Below are 22568 nucleotides of genomic sequence, written 5' to 3'. Positions count from 1 at the left end.
TCGCATTGCAAAGGTTATCCACTCACATTCCGCCTAGATAGAGAACATCAACATGGCTATTTCGTGGACTGCGAAAGATCTCGGTTATTGAGCTTTCTCTACAATACGACAGTCATCTGAAAAACTTGGCGCTTGGCCCATGAAAGGTATATAAAAAATTTCATAGCTACATTGGTATGATTACTTTCGAACTATCTCGTTATAATGATAGGAATTACTTGAAAATCCCATTGGCTCCCGAACGTCGCGGGAAGGTCTTTACCAATCCTGTTGTAGTTGGTGGTGTTGATGAACGTCATTTAGAACAACGGCATAGCCTTGGCTGGAAAAAAACGCATTCAAGCATTTGTATGTTAGTGTGGTGGTTGCCTGCTTGTTTACATCACTGAAGGTCCTATATTCAAGGCCCGGGAAAATGCTACATCAAAATCTTTAGCTAAAGTTTTTTCAGTTAGAAAATAGTTATCTAAGCGGGGTTGCCCCTCGGCAGTGGTTTGGCACGAACTCTCGAGTGTATTTCTGCCCTGAAAAGCTGCTCAGCGAAAATTCGTCTGTAAAATTTAGTTTGTTACACTAAAATTTCGGTTAGGGCTCGATATTTATATGATATAAGGGTCCGTAGCAGCGTCAGGTGTTGTGTGTCCGACTTCATTGAGGATTAAGTATGGTCTCCGGCAAATTTATATAGCTTTCTTTGTCTTGCACACTATCAAGTATTCGTGCTATGGGACTTAATAGCTATAGGATGGTGTTTTCCCAGTTTTGGGGTTAATCATAACATCTGTGTTTGCGGCAAAGAAAAACTATTGGGAACCTTTGTTCCTATATCCATCCAAGTCTTCTCGGTATTCTCGCTTAACTGTGCTGGAAACGCAAGTTCGTCCTCATATGCTCAGATGGCAATTAAATAGTCAGGTGAATATGATGAAATCAACATTCGGGATGGACTGACTATAGCGTGCAATGCCGGGGTGGAAAATCAAATGCACACATACATGCACGTCACCAACAATAGGGGGTGGCGGTGGTGCTAGTGGTAAACGACAAAGGGTCCCGTATTGAGAAAAGTGCAAACGAAAAGTACAAGTGACAGCTTGTGCGAGACTTTTTGAGCAGTAACTAAATTACTTTTCCATATACTACTTTGTATCTATGAAGAAATCTACGACAAACGGTACACGCTCACATGGTGCACGGTGAGAAACATGACTATTAGATACTTTTCTTTTTGTTGTTGTTTTTTTGCGGCCTTATTCGAGTTAACAATGCAACAATGATGGTGACAGCCAGCGACGACGACGGCGACGACAGAGACAACTAAGTACCAACAGAGCACATACTATGTATACAGTTAAATCAGTCTAATAATGTAACTCAAGTTGATGTGTTGTTTGCTCGAGCGGAGTTTGAAAACATTTTTGCAAAGTACGGAAAATTAAACATTTTTTGTACATATTTCTTTTTTGCCTTCTTTAAGTGGGGGGGGGGGGGGGGGGGGGGGGGGGACCTGCTGATTGCTTTCAAGCTATACGGAAACAGACAACCAAAAAGAAATGCTTAGAATTCATACAACATACCACAGCCATTATGTTAAAAAATAATCGATAAAACAGATACAATTGTGGAAGCCGCTAAAAATTTACGAAAAAAAAGTTAAAAGAATTAATTGAAAAAACGAGAAAATCTATTTGTTATATGAAAATAAGTTTTCAAAAATGTATGAGAAAAAATTAAAAAAAATTCAATAAGAAATGTATGAAAAGTGCAAAACATTACATACACGCAAATGAGCACCGAGCGTTATACATAGTTGTTGTTGTAGTTACTTATGCAGGCGGTCCGTTAAAAAGGAAGGAAAAGTGCTTGTCAATAGATATGAAAATAGTTAATGCATATAAATGTGTACATTAGACGGTTTCGAAAAAAAATGTTCGTTTCATGCAATGTGTTTGCATCTAACAGTTTTTTTTTATTTCCGTTTTTATTATCGTTCTTTTGAGTTCAACTACAGTGCGATCGAGGGTGGTCTGGGAGTGCCTGACCGCTCTTGCGATTGCATCGAACTATTTTATAATTAAGATTATCGGGGTCCTGGGTCATAGTGTTATCCCAGGTAACTGTCAAGCGGATCTCTTAGCCCGCAGCGGCACAACTGAACCGGATGAAGATGGCTGTAGGGATTTCCGCATTCCGCTGACCACCTTTGGTTTGCTCCTCCATAGCTGGGCCTCGAATCACCACCTCTTGCAGGGTAGCAACATATTTCTGGCCGAAAGTGGATGGCAGGTCTGCCGAAATAATTGGGTTCACTAAGGCTCACCTTTCAATGGTTATTGGGGTTTGACAGGGCACTGTCCCATGGGTATCCATGCGGTGCGTCTCAATATACTGGAAACTCCATTCTGCTGCGGCTGTATGGAGGATGATGAGGTGCAATCACCAAATCACTTTATGCTTGATTGCCCAGCTTTTTCCAGAACTAGGCGAAAGTACTTCCGTCGCGACCCCCTTGGATCTCCCGAGGATTTATCCAAGGTTGAGATCGGTACCATTCGGAACTTTATCGTTGCTATCCAACGATTCTCTAAGTAGCTAGATCTACGTCACCGTTATTTTTGTTGTATGTGGTATGACAACGGACCTTCGTGTTGTCCAAGTGAGCTTTCCTTATCAGGGCAGCTACCACCTAACCTAACCTATTGTCGACCTTTAGCAAGAAAATAAAAATAAGATAAACAAAAACGAGAAAAAAGTGTAAGGAGCGATAACCTCTGAACAGATGTAGGCCGAGCATCTCTTGTAATTTGCTTCGTGCTCTTTTTAATTTTTCCTACAAATCGACGGGACGGGAACTACATGTTTTACGTCGAGTCCGAGCGGGGGGTTTTTTTTTCAAATCACTGCCGAGAGCGACCCCGCTTAGATAGAATTTTTCTAATTTAGTTGTTACTAACTTGTTACTAAATTTTTGATTCTGATTTGTTCGGGAATCGAGCCCAGGATGATGATTCGATGTGTTAGCACACCAATATGAATGTAAATTAATTCAATTTAGTTGTTACTATAAGACCTTTTTGTAAATAAATTCTGAGATAGGACGTTTACCCATTCAAATTCTGAAATAGCGCAATCTTCAAACAAGTTTTTGAGATACGACGTTCTTCAACCTAGGGGCATGATATCGAATGAAAAGTATCGATTTGGTACCCCGAGCAAGTATCGCGCTAAAAATAAATGGTACACATTAAAACCAAATACAAAGTCTGGAAGGTAAAAATATTTATACCAATTTCACAAGCAAAAGTTGTGACGAAACTGAAGTAGCGGTGTGACTTGCACCACTTGAGGAACACAGCCCAAGGCCCTAAGTCAAACCAGTATATCGTCTTTGGGATTGCAAAAGTAGGTGGTAAATTTGATGTAATTACTTTTTTGGGGCACGCGATATGCTCTGCACTAAAAAGCTCAGAGTCCTTATAGAGCTAAAGTGGAAGTTATGCTCACGATGCTCAAAAATTAGGATTGGGCCTAATAGTAGTTTATAGAAATTATAAGCATATCATAATTGCTAAACCCTTAACATCAATATGCTACTATAACGGGGTAAACTTATTGATCAGCTAGAACACCGCGCTCTGAAGTACCGACATGATCTTGTCTTATAGTGTAAGAGCACTATAGAGATACAAAGTGTGGAAACTTGTGAGTGAAAGAGCACAATAATATGCTTAGACCTACTGCGATTTACAACGAGATTGACTGAATTTTGTGTGTTAAAGCCTTCCGCGATTTACAACCAGATTGACTGAATTTTGTGTGTGTTAGTGCAGTCGGGTGGCTTCGTGACATACGTATTTGTTGTCGGCTACACGTTGATGAAAATCAAAAATTTTTAATTTTTTCATTTGACGCTTGGTTATTTGATAGTCGCGGGTGTGATTGACAAAACAGCAGTGTTGTATTTAGTTTGTGTGTCGACATTCAAAATGAACAAGTGCGCGGAAGAACAGCAATTCATATTAAAATTTATTGAAAATTATCAATGTTTACCAGCTTTATGGAATGTAAAGCTTTTATTATTCTTTAATAAAATTTTTATACATTTTTTTATTATTTAATAAAACTGCTGTAGTTGCAAGTATAAAAAATCATCATCCGATGACGACATATTCACGTCCGAACGCTACGGTTTCTCTATGCAAATGTTGATTGATGGCTTTTTATTTGATAGTCGCGGGGCAAGCGTCAAATACACGACACGCACACATACAAAAATTCAGTCAATCTCGTTGCAAATCGCAGGAGTCTCTTAAGCATGCTATCACACGCTGGATCTCCGCTTTCAGCATGAGTCAGTCATTTCGCTTGTAAATTTTCGTTCATCGAATACAGTTATTGAAGTGGGACATAGCGTGCACCGAGAGACCAACCGTTTCCTCTTACACAACTTTATTCTCTTTATCCTCTCCCACAAACTCATCTAAAACCACTCTGACTTCTTGCATCTTTCGGACCTACCGTCAGGTGATCATAATGATAGTTTATGAATATTTGAAAGAAAAAAATCTGAAACAGTCTAATGTACCTCCATTAATACATGTGTTAATATATCTAAAAACAGTTAAGTGCATAGGTTTCAAGATGCCTTTGTATGAGAACAAATGGCCAGTAAATCAAAATGCTCAATGCTGTTAGTACAAAATTAAAATTAAAATGGAAAAACAAACAAAAAAACGTTCGCTAAATATTTGTTGGTATTTTTTGTGAGCATTGTAATGTATTGTACTTGCAACAAAGTGACCTTTCACAGTGGGAAATCAGCAGCAGGAGCGCTGTTCAACCTTTGCACACCACCAACCAACAGAGCAGAGCAGTAGCAACTACAGGAGCGACGAACTATGGCACCAGCGTCGAAAAACAAAAAACCCTTGTGAAAATTCAGAATTTCTTGAAAGGGTTTAGTTTATAGGATACGGTCAGGAACTACTAAAAGTTTGTGTTTATTGGCTAAAGTATACACGTCGTCATCGATGGCAGGCACTGTTAGTTCAGTGCAATGAATTTGCCAGGTTTCAACATCGTCTCATACGTGGTGGTGCCGCATTCGATGGATAATCTACGGATGTGACAAATTTCATCTTTCACTACCAATATCCTGCCTTCCTTCACCGAAAGTGGCGCTTTTAACTTCAAAGATTATTTGGAAGGGCAAGATGACACGGCCCATAGGCTTCACGGTCTAGTGCCCGATGTAGTCGGGGAGTCTCGCCAACTGTGTCGTGGGAACATATTGGGGAATGGGGAAAATGGTACCATTTCCTCAGCTCCATTGAGGCTGGTAAAAACAACATATACGATACAGATTACTGCGCGACGCTGTGGAAACCGCTGGAGATACCTTTTATGGAAAAAACTTAAAGGAATGCAAAATGGCTTGAGATGATAAAAATAAAGAAAACGAGGTTCCACACAAAGTGGATCCGTGACGTGCTAATTCTATAATTTTCCTACAAGCGAAGACACTTTGAGCAGAAGATTAAGGCTGAAAACTGTGAAGGTATTTCTCCTTTTGGAAATCAGCATTAAGACCGTAAAAAATATCTGCCTAGAGCTTCAGTAAAAGGATAGCTTTTAAAATGAGTTGCTATTTGGGAGCAATAAACTACTCTTCCGAAGAACGCTAATTAAGTTTTATAAGATTTTAATAACGACAGTCCTACTATCAGTGATATCTGCCCCTAGATCATTATTATACCTCCTTTGATACTCGCCGTCGGCATCGCGAAAAGGACTAAAACTCATCGTTTAAACTTTTCCCTCCAACACTTCAAGGGCTAGCCCATCGTCCGCCGACGAAGCTTAAAGTTTTTTCGTGACTACTACAACTGCAGGCGGGACTAACTGACGCCTTTAGATGGTTTTGGCCGCCGTGGTGTGGTGGTAGCGTGCGCCCCCTACCACACCGAATATCATGGGTTCACGCCCCGGAAAAAGCAACATCAATTCTTCAAACAATTGTTTTTAAATTAGAAAAAAGTTTTTTCTAAGCGGGGTCGCCCCTCGGCAATGATTTGGCAAGTACTTCGAGTGTATTTCTGCCATGAAAAGTTTTTCAGTGAAAACTCATCTGCGTTTCAGATGCCGTTCAGAGTCGGCAAAGAATATGTAGGTCCCGTCCCGGCAATTTGTACGCTATGCTTAAAATCTTTTCGGAGGTTATCGCGCCTTATATTTAATTATATTTTTTACTTTAGATTGTTGTTGTTGTTTTTGTACCCGAAGTTTTCGGGGAGTGCCATCAATGTTGATGGGCATTTGCCAGATATATGTAGATCCGGTATGCCCGGTAACAAGCACCATTAAGGTAAACGCCCCACCGTCTCGGGAACGATTTAATATGACCGCATTGAACCTTTGATGCCATACCGCCCCCACCCCCTAGTTTCATGAGGAGCTTCGCCAGCGCCTCGGCTGCTAAAGAAACAGGGTTCGGTACGGGTACGTGAGGTTGATAACTGGGTTGTAGAAGCTAAAAATTGCGCTGGCAACCCCTTGAATCATTTGGGTATTTTAGTTGCCTCTTACGACCGGCAGACCTGTCGCGAGTATACTCTGAGCCAACTAACTCATTGGGGGTTAGCCGCTTTAGACGATTAAGCAGCAAATATAAAAGTTTTGCGGTTCACTTTTGCAATATAGAAAGTTAGAACATGTCATGGTGCGGCAAGAGCGCTAAAAAATAGCAGTGGTGGCATCGGCGACGACGTAAACGATGTCGGCAGTAAAAAAGCAACAACAACAGCGAAATTTTATATCCTGTGTAAAGGCACCGCTGCTAAAAAAAATTATGAAAAAATCGATGCCAGACTCCAATACTTTAACAGTAACAATCGTAGCGATAGCCACACATGCGGCAATTCGCTATACTCCAAAGGCGAGCAGAAGGCAGCAATGTAACAGCAAAAAAAAAAAAATTACAAGAGAATAAAAAAAAATAGAAAGAAAAAAAGCATCACACCAACAACAGCTATGTTGATTGCATTACAGAGTTAAATTCATTCATAGCAACACTTTGATATATTTTCACTGATTTCATTTGGTATGCGCTATGAAAAAATGTTATTTCTCGCTGTGTATGCAAAGGAAAAAAGTAAAAAGGGCAAATATGCGTTTATGTAGATGTCAATTTTCCGGGTAAATTTTTAAACAATTTGTGAAAAGTGCAATAAATGTTTTTTGGAAAACACATGTACATATGTATGTATAGAAGCTTAACAAATACGCAAGTGACAGTTTTTATGTCAAAACTTAATAACTTATAAAGAGATTAAGTTTAACGAGCTTTCATAAAAAAAAAAAAACTAAACAGAAAACGTAATCCAACGAAAAGCTACAAATAAAGTGATTAACATAAATGCGTTTTAATAGAAAAAAAGCAAAGTAAACCAAAAACGAAAAAAAAAAAAATCATTGTGTATGCACCAAACAGCAGCAGGGCTCTATGAAAATTATGTACCTCGTTACATACAAACAACCTCACAAAATATAAGTGCTAATGTTCGTATAAATCCATTTATATGTAGGTATGTCGATACACACATACACACAATGTATAAGCATAATATTGCCCTCTTCAGATAGCGGGTGTTGTGTTTAGAGATATAATATATAGAAAATCTGCAATATTTCATTAAATTAAATTGTGATTTGATTAAATTTTTGTGTGAATTGGTATTAAAAAATAAGAAACTCAGTTTGAGTGTTAGTTTTCGTCAGCCATAGAACGAGACAAAGTGAATTTGCTAGTTTTCATCAAACACTAAAAATCCAGAGCTACTTTTCGTATGGCACCCTCGATTCAATTTGAAGTCATCTTCAGGAACCTTTAATATGTGAACTAGACTGAGTCGATTTATTAACAGATATCGCGCCATAGATTTTTCGATAGGATTTGGGCTCAGGAAAAAAAAAGTTCCTCTACGCATACCCAAAAAAATTATTTTCAAGCCGAAATTTCATTTTTTTTTTTTACTTTTTTTCGACTTTGATTTTTAAGGTTTTTTTCATGACCTACTAAAAAAATTTTCATTTGGTTGTAAAATTTTCATGTATACCCTGTCCGACCCAAAAATGTCCGCTGAAAACGTTGTCGTTTTTTGAAAAAAAAAAAAATATTTATACATGACATTTTTTTAGTAGGTCATGAAAAAAACCTTTAAAAATCAAAGTCGAAAAAAAGTCAAAAAAATGAGATTTCGCAGGCTCGAAAATTATTTTTTCGGGTATGCGTAGCGGAATTTTTTTCCTGAGCCGAAATCCTATCGAAAAATCGATATCGGTTAACTTTCGTCCATACAAATCGACCCACCCTAATGTGTGCATATGTAGCCTTAAGCTAGCGAAAACAAGATTGTTATCAAATTGAAGGCTTCAGCACAACATACTTACACCAAACGCAATTCAGTCGATACTGCCTTGCATAGGCTGGTCATGGACACAGAGAAGCTCTGGAACACCAAGAATATGCCCTAGGTGTTTTTCTGGATATTGCCGGAAATTTCAACAATGTCTCGAAAAAAGCAATCATGGACAGTCTCAACTCGATTGAAGTTCATCCAGCTTTAAAAAATTGGATCGGCTCCATGTTAAGCTGCAGAATGATCACATCGCAATGAAGTCTATACGAGGCAGCAAAATCTGTAAGCAGAGTAACGCTGCAGGGTGGGGTTTTATCACCAAAGTTGTCGACGCTGGTTATAACTCAATTGCTTAGGCGGTTGGACGGAGGACCAGTCAAACTTAAGGCATATGCAGATGACCTTTCAGTCATCATAAGCGGCAGATGTCTAACAACAATCAGCGCTCTAAAAGATCAGGTACTTCGCGATATACATGCCTGGAGTCGGCCTAACCGCCAACGCGGAAAAAAACGTTGTAGTATTATTTATTAGGAAATACAAGGTCCCTAATGGGGCTAAGTCTAAGCACAAAGTATCTAGGAGTAATACTTGAGAGTAAGTTGACGTGGAGACTCTATTTGGAAGAGCGAGGAAAAGTCCGTCGCGGCACTGCAACAAGGCTTAAGCTCTCGGGGGCAACTTGAGTGCAGGCCTTATGATCACGTAGCGCCATCTAATCTGGGGCAACCGGAATATATTATCAAGTGCCCGAACTTCGAAAGAGATCTTGGAGCCACAATTGAGCTGAAGGATTGGTGTTAGGGTGCAGAAATGGCAGAACATACTAAACATGTTTATATGGATGATTCCAAATTAATGGAAGCGTCGGGTCTGCTGTTAACTATGTCGATCCAGAAATAAGTAGACCCTACAGGCTACCAGATTACTGCAGCGTCTTTCAGGCGGAAATTATAGCCGTGAAGAAAGCAGCAGAAATTCTGGAGGAAGCGTGCTTAAGCTGCAGTCGCATCAATGAATATATATACAGCATTAATCAAGAAGTGCTCTGGAGTGCAAGGAAGCATTGGAAAAACTTCGCACAGGCCAGACCATACATCTTTACTAGGTTCCCCGTCATAAAGGGATAGAAGGTAAAGAAAAAGGCCGATGATTTAGCAAAGGAGGGTGCAACACTCGCTAAATCGACGATAGACCTCCCAATCCGTTTGGGAGAAATCAAAAGGAAACAGGGGTAGCATATGATCAATCAAGCAAAAAAGGCGTGGACAAAAGCGCGGGCTGCAAAATGTCTAAAATCATGTACAAAGTGGCTCATATCTCTGAAAAGAGAAGACTTAAGGCTCACGATGGGCCTACTAACTGGACACTGCCTTCTGACGTCACATGCTTATAAGTTAGCCCTCGTCAGAGACAAGAGATGTAGGAAGTGCGAGCTGCAGGATCATTTCCTACACTCGCCAGGTCAAGCCTCAAGTTATTAGGGGCAGCAGAGTTGCAAGAACTCGAGGCAGCTAGATTTTAGAAAACTTCAAGTATTTGCCAAGAGGACGGAGTTATTCTATAACATGAACCCCGATACCTGATTGGGTTTCTTCCGTTTGGTCGTCGAACAAATTCAGGTAACACTATGGACAAATTCAGTCTAAGTGTGGCTTTTATTGACCGGCCAGTTCAAACTAGCCTAACATGGGGACCGAAAAATAAAACAAAATAAAAATATTATAAAGATTGATTCATGAAATGTTTAAAACCTCAAAAAAAAAAACACCCTTTACAAACGCTATTGTGCCTACTCCAAGTATTTGTTGCCGCGGCATGTAGATACATACATACAAACAAATATTGCAAAGTAGGTACGCGTCGATTTGAGTGTTTATGACAAACAGCTAATGTAAGAGATTATTAGCTACTTGCCGGTACAACTATGTAATTATATATAAATAAAAATATATGAATTAAGTGTGAAAATGTGCACCGATGATTACATATATAAACATGGCATTAAGCAGTGGAGGCAAAAATATAATAATAAAAAACTAGTTAAAAAATTAAAAAAAAAGTTTAAGCAAAAAAGTGGTTTGTCTGCACTGATTTGTGCAATTATAAAAACTTACATATGTATCTACCTATTATGGACTAATAAATGTAATTTATATCTAAAAAATTAAAAACAAATTGTATGTAGCATAAAAACAGCAGAAAACTATATCAAAAGCACTTGACTAATAAATTTCTCCTACTCTTTTTTTCTCTCTCTTTCTCACTCTCTCTCTCTCTCTCTCTAACACTCACTTTCAAAACATGCAGTACTTATTATGTTTATAAACTAAAATAATCTACGCTTAAGAAAAATAATAATTATAAATAATTATGGCCACCTCATCCGATTTACTGCATCAGCCCGAATCTTCTAATAACGGTTCTGATGAATCGATTAGCAATTGTGCAAATTCCAGCAATTTGGTTGAATCCCATTTCGATGAAGAATCATCAATACAACAACAAATAAATGTCGCAGATTCCGAAGCAGCAACATCACCTGGTGATGGTGTACACGAAAACGAAGAAGATGTTGACTCCAAAACAAATTTTAGTGCCACACCACCATGGTAAGATAGATGAAAAAACTAGTACATAAATATATATACACCAATACACACACATAACCTTAAATAAAAATAAATTTGGGATAGTGTTGCCATATAAAAAAGTTATTTTCATTTTACCGTTATAAAAACTTTCTCCAGCTATAATATTATTTAGTTTTTCTAACGACCGATAATCGCTAAATTTAGCAGATAAATCTTACATAACACCATGATCGCACGACAATTGTCGCTAAGAGGTTAGAGAATTCGTCTACAGATCAAAGTTTAAAGAATTCCTCACTTTCTACATACATTTGTTCTACATTTGTCTTTAGCGTTTTTAAGTTTCAAACCTGGACTCAAAACATATACAGTGTGATCTTGTTATAATGGACTTCATTGAGGACACGAGTTTTGATACGATACTTTACCATATCGATACTGTGGCCATTCGATACCGATATTTTATACTCGATCCTTTTTGGCATCGATAAACTGTGGAAGTTTACCAAATAGCGACCGGCGTGGTGTGATGGTAGCGTGCTCCGCCTACCACATCAAAATTTAAAAAAACAGGTTTTTTTTTTCAATTAGAAGAAAATTTCTCAGCAGTGATTGGCAAGCACTCCGAGTGTATTTCTGCCATGAAAAGCTCTTCAGTGAAAACTCATCTGCCTTGCAGATGCCGTTCGGAGTCGGCATTAAACAAGTAAGTTCCGTTCCACCATGTTCGCGCCTAACATTTATTTATTTATTTATACCAAATAGATAGCTCTTTATGTTTGTTTCTCTCAAACAGGTAACTTTAAATACTAATAGACATGTTTTCGAAGAAAGAACTTTGAGAACAATTTGATATTCAGTATATAAGTTGTCTCAAGTATCAATAATTATAAATGATTGTGATATTCACGAAGCCTGCTTATCTGGCTATGATAATTTGGAATTTTTGTTAGAAACCATACCAAAGTTCCATGATCAAAACCCCTGGGAGGACAGCAAGACATCTCATTTCATTTTTTGGTATAATAAGGTGGATCTTCAACAGTGGCCGACAGGCCTCCAATCGTCATGAAAATCGCGGTGGGTCCAGGATGCTTTGCTGTCATTGAAGTGTTGTGAAAACAATTTTCAAGACGGTGGGGTTCCGGTAAGAGTTGTGCATGTAGGTATTAATGGATGGAAGTTGATGGCTTCAAGTTGCGTGATCTTTCATCATATCAAAGTTATTGTTATTGTAATTACATATGCAGAATAAATTCCTATTGATCAATGCAGGGATAGTGCTTTTGTATGTATGAAACATACGTATGGATGTATGCATGTTGTTCTAGTGCTTTTGTATGCATTCTGCATTAATGCAATCATATGTATACAGAAGCAGTACAAAGGGAGTAATAGAGTATGCATGCTCCCTGAGAAACTATACGTGTTAAAAAGAAATAAACGTGCATTTATACTGACATGCATAGATAGCTCCAATTCATGCCTCAAATATCGATGTTTCATGCATAAATTTACAACTGGGTTGTATTATAAATTTAATACCGGATCTTTGAGTAACGAGTCCTTTTGATTCGATACTATTCGGTACCCGATACATGCACAGCAGCACCTGTAATGAGTTCCACTCGATGGAACCGAGACCAAGTGATGTCCATTTAAATCGAGTGTCCGTGATATCAGCATAAAAATCCTGCATATTTTTCGAGTTATTTACAGCTTTTTTAATTTTCTTTCAGCATTCTTCCTTCCTGAACAATACACTTTGCAAAAACTGATCACCTAATCCATAAAAGTTCATGTAAGCAATGAGTTTTGCCTAACAATTAAAAGCATTTGCTGTCGAAAAAGCGAATTTGAATTCAATTCAATTTTCCCGAATCGATTAAAACGATATTAATAAGGGAGGCAACCCTAGCTCATATTTTTCAGCGACGGGGAACGACACCTAGTTTTCATTATAAACCTCGCTAAACACGTCTTTGAAAAGATAACGCGGTTGCATTTACATATTGTGACGAATATTCTCATCACTAAGTGATACTAGCCTCCCTAATCCGATACTAAGCAGCCACTTGTATGTACGTAAACAAATCAATCATCATTTACACATGTACATACAAGGCACCAGTGAAGTAGTACTCACGCATGAAGTTCGTGAAGTTGCTAGACCTTAGGAGAAATGGGTAGACGAGGCAACAGAGAGTATAAAACCAGCGAAAGCTGAATAGTATGTATTCAGTTTGATTTAAACACGCTATCAGTTGCGAAGTGAAGTTAATTGTGAAGTATAATTGTACTACTCCCAACGTAGTCTAATAAAGACCATTTTGCAATACAGAATATTGGAGTGATTTATTCAACAGTTTAGCGATTCGAAGGTTAGCAGAAGGTTGCAAATAAGCAGAATTTTTCAAAATTTGTTACAATATATATACTTTAGTCTTAATTAATAACATGTCACTTTCTAACTAATTTGTAAAAAACAATCAATTTCGAATTAATGTCGACAATATGGCAACACTAGCTCACATGTACATACTTCATAGCACATGGAATTTATCACCCACTTTGATTCACCCACATCCAAAAATAAGTGTACATAGACGCACACACAAACACATTTTAGCACAACTCACCCTATTAAACTTTTACCCTCCTACCCACCCACTGCACTCATAAATTGCTCATCGTTCTTAGTTAATATGTCGCTTATCATTTTTCTTAGCGCAAACTAATTGAATTTGTTTATGATTTAATTAATATCTTCAGTGATGAAAATACGCAGGAAAGGGATGATGAACAGGAGCAACAGAAGATGTCACAGCATCAGCAAGAGCAATCGGCGCCATCCCCGTCGCCCTCATCAACGCAACTGCAAGAAGCTCAAAGTAATTTTTCATCAGACGAAATACCCGAACCTATTAAGGTTCTAGATGATATCATATCTGAGTTTGAAGATACAGCAACAAAACCAACGAATGCAGGTGGCAACGGTGAAAATCAATCTGAGGATGATGGTTATATGAGTCTCAGTCGAAAGAAGTGAGTGCATGAATAATTTTAGAGGTATTAAAACTGGGTATGAACTTCATTGATTCAATTGATACAATTTCTGATTAAACTTCCCTTGGGAGAGACTAAAATGAAGATCTCAAATAAAGCAGTAACCTAGGGTTCAGATGAGGATGACTTGTCGGGTTAGTGAATGACCTTACACAGAGTAAATGTGTTCATAGTGCTACTGGAATTTGTTTGACGACCAAACGGAAAACATAACAACCGGGATTTATTTTAAACAACGAGTTTCCTTTAATGCAGCGATTGCTGCTTCGATATCAACTGTCGGTGCCACATTTAAAGCAGGAGAAATGGCCTGACGAGCTCATTTGCTTCCATTTCTCACGGTCATTGACAAGATCTAATTAGAGAGTATGTGTTGTCGAAGGGCACGTTTAAACCCACCAATTTGGAAAACTTTCGAACAACCAGGATTTAAAAAAAATCTCATAACTCATCAGTGATTCACCGTAAAACCTCTTAAATTTAGTATAGTACTATTGAGCGGACTGACAGGTTTCTCTAAGCTGTGATATAGTCTTTCTGAAGCGAGTTTAACAGCAAGCTATCTACAGTCAAAATCAGTTCAAAACGCTAATTGCCTAGGACTTCCATTACAGGACTAGGGTAGGGCAAAGTACTGCTACAAAAACAGCAACACATATGTATATGTCTGATGAACTGACTGCCACGCCTCATCACTTTCTATGTGGTTTCTTATCAGTTAAGGGTTGTTGTTTTAGCGATAAAGATAATTCCCGACCGGCACCTTTAAGGTACTAGCCCGACCATCTTGGGAACAATTTAATATGACTACATTGAACCTTCTAGGCCAACCCGCCGCCTAAGTCCATGAGGAACTCGGGGCCGCCAGAGCCTCGCTTGCTAAATCCCTGAGTTAAGGATAATAAGACACGCTAAATCTAGAGAGCGAATATGCACTATAAAACAATTCTTTAACATGGTCACATACTAATCAAGATCTGATTAGGCAACTGCCAACACTGCCGTTTGATCCAGGCAAGCATAAGGAGGCCCTTAGCCAAATCCACACAGAATCGGTAAACGCAGGACGCGCCCCGTGAACCCCGTTATTAATATGCAATATCCCACCCTTGCAGAAGGAGAAAGCACACTACCAAGGGAAACACGAGTCACCCTGGCCCAACTTCGCTCTGAATACTGTAACAGGTTAAACTCTTACTTATCCAGAATCAACCCCGACTTACGTAATGTATGTCCTGCATGTGATGTGTCCCCACATGACATCAACCATCTTTTCAATTATAATGAGGAAACTACGCCTCTAATACCCATCTCCCTATGGTCCGCCCCTGTTGAAACAGCCAGTTTCCTTGGACTCCCGTTAGAGGATTTTGATGCCAATTTGTGAGTGGTCCTGCCCATTGAATGGGGCGAAGCACTGTTAATACAACAACAACAACATCTAATTAGGCAATAAATAAATAAAAATAAATGCAAGGCGCGATTACCTCCAAAGAGATTTCAGGCCGAACTTCTCTTTCAATCTACATCGTGTCCCTTTTAATTTTTCTTACAAATTGGCGGGATAGGCAATACCTTTAGTAATATATACAAACATTAAAAATAAAATCAAGTCAGTTCTAGTAGAACTTGGTCGTCTTTAAAATCCAAATTTTAAGCTTTATTTTCGTTACTTTTCAGCAGGCACAAACAATATTTTGAGAACGTCTCTCAAAGCAGTATTGGCAGCAGCAATGCACCTCCCACCACAACACCAAGTAAAGAGTTTCACGAATTTAATAATACCACAGAACTTTCCTGCCAAAGCTCGGAAGCACCTGCTGATCAGAATATTATACAATCTACTTTGGTATGGCTCAAAGGCGGTTTTAGAGGAACTTCTTAATAAAAAATGTATTTTAAAATATTTTACAGCCGAAAGCACGTCCAGCCTCCGCACTGACGAGTAACAACTATTCTAGTCTTCCTTGTTGCGGAGTACGCTCCACATCAATTGATAGTAGTAAAACGACGCGCGGCGTCAGTTGTAATGGTGAACGTAATAAGTTAGGTATCGATATTAGTGCGGTGCATAATGCGGTATTACGTGGAGGGCTAGCAAAATTACCAGGTAAAAAGGGGAAAAGTCATATTTTATGAAATTAAACTAGTTAGGTTCACTTGGAGAACGGCATAAGTTATCTACTCAACGCAGAGATAATTTTAAAATTTGTAAGTTTAGCCCCTCATGAAAAGCTAACTGTGAGCTAAGACGATAACTTGCCGTTCTGCTAATGGGTTTAGCCTCGATGACAGTGGTGTGCGGAACTTGGGAGATGCTAAAGAGAAGTCTCTTTATTCCCTATATAATTCTAGAGCCTATTTTAAATGAGCATCCTGTTACTATATATCCCGGCCGCTACTCACCACCAGCAGAGGGTAAACGAAGTGTAATTCGTCCACAACGTATTTTGTCATCGGTTGAGAAGCACAAAGGAGTTTGTCATATGCTTAATCCTTTATCATCAATTTCATCTTCATCTTCATCGTCCAGTTCGAATTGTATGGGTGCGATGGATAGCAAAGTCATAGACAGTTCCACTAATAATAATCTTATGAGGAAGCCATATATACGTAAGGATAATTTAACAAATGAATTTAAACTTGTGAGTGAAGATGATTTCTCCGACGATTCGATTGAGGAGCAATCGCTGTCACCTATCACTTCACACTCCTCACCGCATAAACAAGCTGGTATTGCGTGGGAGATACACTTTAAAAGTAATAAAAAGAAAACCAAAAGCTCAGCGAAGAAGAAACCGCCACGTAAACATGTAAGCTTGAAATATAAAAGTCGAGTTCAGCCATTTAACTTTCCGAGTTCTCTTTGCAGACCGTCGACTACATTCCTAAAACAGAAAATGGCGTCTACCATTTACCTATTGTTGCTGGTGATTCATATTACAGCAAAGATGCTGTGGAAAGGTTATATCATCATGAACCGTCAGTTGTCATAGACACTTTGGATGGACCCGAACAACAACGTTCTTCAGGTGCTACAGATATGCTTAATCAATGCTTGTATAGGCAGGCAAATATGTTGGGCAAGGGTACATTCATTATACGGCGTGCCACCAGAAAACCACCAACAGCAATGGATATATTTCATACGGAAAATGACGATCTCGATGGTATAAAGTCAAGGCACCAAAGCGACTATGAAGAATTTTCATCGATGGAAGGTCACGAAAACTGCAAAGCGGGTGAGGCTTTAAGCTCAAATTCGAGACTTAGTTTGGAATTAGTAGCACCATTAGGACCAGCTTTGCCATCACCAAGGTATGTGAATAGCACGAACAAAGTAACTCAGTTCACTCTGTTTAATTGATTTTTCGACAGGCTGTATAACTTATGTACATTAGGGTGGTTCTTGTAAAAGAAAATTTTAAATTTTTTCAGTCGCACCCATTTAAACGGTTTTACCAAAGTCAAAAATAAAAAAATAAATAAATGTAAGGCGCGATAACCTCCGAAGAGATTTTAGACAGAGCTTCTCTTCCAATTTGCGTCGTGCTCCTTTTTTTAATTTTTCCTACAAATTGGTGGTACGGGACCTACTTGTTTTATGCCGACTCCGAACGACATCTGCAAGGCAGATGAGTTTTCACTGAGAGCTTTTCATGGCAGAAATATACTCGGAGTGCTTGCCAAACACTGCCGAGGGGCGACCCCGCTTAGACAAATTTTCTTATAATTGAAAAATCTTGTTTCTAAAATTTTGGTATTGCTTTGCCCGGGGCGCGATCCCAAGATCTTCGGTGTGGTAGGCGGAGCACGCTAATATCACACCACGGTGGCCGCCAGAGTCAAAAATACTACACATAAATTTCGGTCCCAATTGGACACAGTTAAGGGGTGCCGCTTTAACCAATGTGCGATACCCCTTAACCGATTCCAAACAGGATCAAAATTTATGTGTGATATCGCATACTATAATTCTATCGATTTAAGGTATTAGAAGACACAATATTTTCTTTTAACTTTTTGAGTTTCCATAGAGGAATTTTAAGGAGTTAGAATGAAAAAAGGTGGAAATTTGATTTTTAAGAACCACACGAACAATTTCCAGTCAGCCTTTGTTTAATTTGATTTGGAAATAAACCAGTTGGACGTTGTGCCACCTTCAGCCATCCTCCGCTTCGTTCATAAAACAAAGACAAAATGACATCGAAGTCAGTGCAACGCCTTTATCTCCCAATTAAATTTGACAAGGGATGACGGAAAACATACCAATATACATTAGGGTGGTTACAAGGTATATGGTGAATTTTAATTTTTGTTCAATCTTTCGTGCGCCCTCCTAAAATATGACAATATATCAGAAAATGATTATTGAAAAGTTTCAGGCCAATCCGATAATGTTAACACGTGCCTCATTGAGGTCAAAGTTAGGAAAAACAGCGATTTTTCAGAAACAATTTTAGTGTTTCGTCAGTAAAAGCGAAACCATTTATGCCAGGAACTTCACTTGTATATCGTTGGATAGGTAATTTTATTTGTATTAATTTTAGCGGTATTGGGCATTTATCCGACCATCTTAATCTTATTGCGGCCACCCTGATCAGTGAGGCACATGTTAACATTATCGGATTGGCCTGAAACTTTGTAATAATCATTTTCTGATCTATTGGCATATTTTAGGAGGGTGCCCCGAAAGATAGAACAAAAATTAAAATTCACCATATACCTTGTAACCACCCTAATATACATACATCAACTAAAACATTTTTTTTTCTTATGTATCTTAAAACTATTTTTAGGGACAGACTATCTTTAAATCTTGAGCCCCAATTACCGAATATTTTCACCAAAGAAATGTTGGCTGTGCATAATAAAGGAGACCGCTCATCTTCCGAAGGTTAGTATTACAAAATTGTTTAAAAAGCTGAATTTTATCTAAAACTTTTTTTTAGAACTTTTAGCGTCTATGAAAAAGACATCGCTTAAGCGCGAAACGAAACGACGCAGCACTGATTCCATCAATACAAAGTCTTCCAGCTACGAAGAAACCGAGGAAAACGATCCCAACGACAGCATTCACATATTTTCGAATAAAAATACTTTCGACGCTTGCAATTTATATGGATACAAGAGTGATGTGGGTAGCTGTATGATGGGGCAGGAATTTGCAGGTGAGAAACAACAAATGAAAAATTTAAGATCCTACGCAAAAATGTATGTCGTGGTTTGGTTAGTTCTCTCACCGATTTAAGAGTGAAAAGAAATAATACCCCGTTTTTGAATAGAAGAAGTTAAGGCATAGAGTTTTTTGTGTAGTAAAGGGAAGATGCATATTCTTCCCAAAAGTGGAAATCCAGTTCGTTCCGGTACGGAAGGGTATAGAATCAAAAATACAATGCGAAATACTAAGGAAAATAGAACCGCCTGAAAGGGGTTAGATGCCGTATAAAAATCTATGGCATAACTTAAGTGTCACAGGTCTGCTCTTCTTTCTCTGGAATGTACACGCAATTAATAGTCTTTTCATACGCAAAGGACAGCGTTTTAGAGCCAAAAAGTGATTGCATATCAAAATCATTACGAGTGTTTAAGTGACTTAAACTATGAACATTTTTCGTTCGTTTGTTTCATTAGCCATTGAGTATGCTTCTCAACTGGTTAGTGAAATAATCTAAAGACATAGTTTAAATTCTTTCTCCCAAAACGGGGTTTTTCAAAGCAAAATAAGGTGGCTCAACCCGCAGCCAATACATTAGAGCCTCCAGTACTCGCGCCCAATAAATACATAAAAGGTGTAACAGGTAGATAGCGACCTCTCTCTAAAAATAATAACAACATACAGTCCACAAAAATAACAAATAATATAATTATATAAAAAAACAAAAAACCTATTCGCCCGTGGAATCACGTGGCTTAGACAGCCAGCAAATTTAGGACCAGCAATATTCTGCAGTACGCGTATCGGTTTTTTCTTCTTTTAGCTGACATATGTTTCTTTCAAAATTTCCTATAGATTTGCGCTCCTCAACTACAACGACACCACACACCGATCTCGCTCCAACACTTGAAGAAGAAGAAGAACAATACAGTGACATCAGCTATAGTGGAGCGCCTATTAAACAAATAGAAAATATGGATAGCAATCATGCGGTACGCATCGTCGAAGGCGGTGCGCATCCTAAACGTCCACTTGAATTTCGTCCCGGTGTGCATAAGTCGGAAAGTGCAAAAGAGATGAAGCTATCTCAAAGTGTATTTGGCCCATTACCGCCATCACCACCATCATCAAATCCAGATTTATTCGTAAGTACACAGCAACCAATATGTATAGTATTTTTAAGTGCATTTAAATTAATTTAATTTTAACGCTTATACTTTCTTGGTTTAATTTGGAACAGGACTACGGTGATTTGCCATTGCCACCGTCACCAAAAGATGCTCTTGTTGTGGAGAGCAATCGTAGGCTTGTTAAAGGTTTTAAAAAAACCACAGCCGCTGAAATTCATACGCCATCTTCATTGTGTGATGAACGTCGAAATCGAGACAATATGAACGCTTTGCGTTACTTAAGCAACGATTTACCACCCTTACCACCGCCCGCTTTTGAAAATATGGCACCCGCTGTGCCACCACATCGTGAACATTCGGCGAATACAATGAAATCCTGGTCGATCGATTCGCATTATAAGAAACGATCACCGAAAATGCTGGGTTATGGCAGTGGCATAACTACGCCTACGGGATCTCAATATGAGGGCTCTTACTCAACGAAGCGTTATGTTTCGTATGGCACCAAGCGTAGCCTAAAACAGTCGCCACGTGAAGAGTTGCGTTTGCAAACTTCATGCAGTCTGCCAGAGACACCAATTTTTGCGCGAGGGTAAGCTTTACTAAGAATTTTTAGCAAAATAGCTCTTAGAATGTTAAACCTTTGATTATCTTTATTCGGCCTCGCAGAAGTTGTGACATACCACGCACGCCATTTAGACGCCAACCTGAAAGTGCCATAAGTGGTTCACGTACAGCGCCTCGTTCCAGTACATCACACAGTATTAATATGGGTAATGCAATGGGTGGCATACCTGGTGGTGAGTAGTAAATCGTATGGCATCTTAAATTTTCTACATTGACAACTTTACAGGTGGTAACACTTTTGGTGCGGGCATGTGTCGTCAACGTTCTATGAATCATGCTCTTGCTTCTAATGAGATGCTACGTATGGCTGGTGCCCCCGCACGTGGTTGGTATCCAAAACAACGTTCTATGCGTCCAGCATCAACCGAAAATATTGATCGTCTGAGTTCATCACGCGTTTGGGATAGTTCGGCCGGCATGTCTGGTACGGGGCATTCAAGAAAACCATTGACATTACCACCAAACTTGACGCCATCATTTTTGAATAAATCACCCAGAGAGGCTTTGCGTCGTGTAACTAGTCTTTTGATATCGAAGAAAAGTAAGTAGGGGAAAAACAATTTATATTGGATAACATGGTATCATGTGGATAAGCAATTCTACTCTCGCTAAAGACATTTCGAAGGTCGGCCAGCTCAGAGAGAAAGAATTAGAATATTCGTATATTTGTTTCTTCACTGATCACTGACCCAGCAACTCAGTTCTTAGCTGAGCATATAGCAGCATACCAGGTCGACCTAAGGCTAGCAGAAACCCGCAGGTCTATAAAGAGGCACTTTCGTAATAAAGACATGTATGGGATGCAGATAAAAGAAAAAACGGGATGAAGATAAGTAAATTCTCCAGAAGCTTCAAAAACGGTTATTTCTGGTCTAAAATGTACAGCTTTGTAGAATATAGGCACGGAATGATGGCGCATAGCAGTGTCCCTTTTGAAGCTAAGGTATGGAGTTAATATGTTCTGGTTGAACGCAGAATGCGGGAATGGGTCTCTACCTGGAATTCAGAAGTCTTTTGTGTTTATACGCTCTCTCAAAGTGCTACTCACATTTAGAGACACAATTTTTTCAGGATCAAAATCAATATTCCACTTCAGAATTTTTTTGGTTATAAAATGTTATTGGGGGCTATAGATCTTTAATTACAATGACTCGAGTTTAAAATTAAAGTTTTCTACCAAGTGCTAACATTTTTTTCAAAGTATGATGTTTTAAACTTATGCTTGGTTTTGACTAGGTCGAATCTGACCAAAAGCTCGGCAATATCAATGAAAATGGCCTGTGTTGAGTTAGAGGTTAGGTTACCTGCCACATTGGTTTTTATGTTTGAAGCCGTAATGGTTGAATATGCCTCTTTGATGTAATTTGGAGGGCGCCGCCTCTAAAGTGTCGTCCCGTTATCCACCTTAATCACTTGTTACTGTCGTGGCGATTGGTTTCGCCACACTTTAGATTTCATTAGAAGCGAATTAGATTAAAAAACACTTTTTCTTTTGGACACGTCCGCCTTTGTTAAGATCAAATTTATTCTGTATCTATATATTACGTTCGTGACGTGGGCTGCAGTTGCATTTGAC

At 38.8% G+C, this 22568-nt stretch overlaps 1 protein-coding gene across 15 annotated transcripts in view; it reads left to right on the top strand.

Moving 5' to 3' along the window:
- Window positions 1–1409: 1409 nt before the first annotated feature.
- LOC137239499 (uncharacterized) overlaps window positions 1410–22568 on the top strand; it is a 30233-nt gene continuing 9074 nt past the window's right edge. Inside the window, exons 1-14 of one of the 15 annotated variants that reach the window (XM_067764871.1) lie at window positions 1521–1717; window positions 7370–7583; window positions 10728–11029; window positions 13784–14056; window positions 15758–15926; window positions 15992–16187; window positions 16433–16890; window positions 16950–17395; window positions 18877–18974; window positions 19030–19248; window positions 20091–20380; window positions 20476–20957; window positions 21035–21165; window positions 21219–21533. In XM_067764871.1, the coding sequence (XP_067620972.1) occupies window positions 10791–11029; window positions 13784–14056; window positions 15758–15926; window positions 15992–16187; window positions 16433–16890; window positions 16950–17395; window positions 18877–18974; window positions 19030–19248; window positions 20091–20380; window positions 20476–20957; window positions 21035–21165; window positions 21219–21533 (3316 nt within the window). In that variant the 5' untranslated portion in view covers window positions 1521–1717; window positions 7370–7583; window positions 10728–10790. Of the gene's footprint in view, window positions 1426–1520; window positions 1754–4825; window positions 7584–7604; window positions 10566–10727; window positions 11030–13783; window positions 14057–15757; window positions 15927–15991; window positions 16188–16432; window positions 16891–16949; window positions 17396–18876; window positions 18975–19029; window positions 19249–20090; window positions 20381–20475; window positions 20958–21034; window positions 21166–21218; window positions 21534–22568 lie in introns of those variants that run through there. The other 14 variants (XM_067764870.1, XM_067764869.1, XM_067764868.1 and 11 more) reach the window with 14 other exon arrangements.

The sequence above is a fragment of the Eurosta solidaginis genome, chromosome 2 (genome assembly GCF_040869045.1).
Source record: "Eurosta solidaginis isolate ZX-2024a chromosome 2, ASM4086904v1, whole genome shotgun sequence".
In the NCBI taxonomy this organism is placed as follows: domain Eukaryota; kingdom Metazoa; phylum Arthropoda; class Insecta; order Diptera; family Tephritidae; genus Eurosta; species Eurosta solidaginis.
This window is presented reverse-complemented; position numbering and strand designations above follow the sequence as displayed.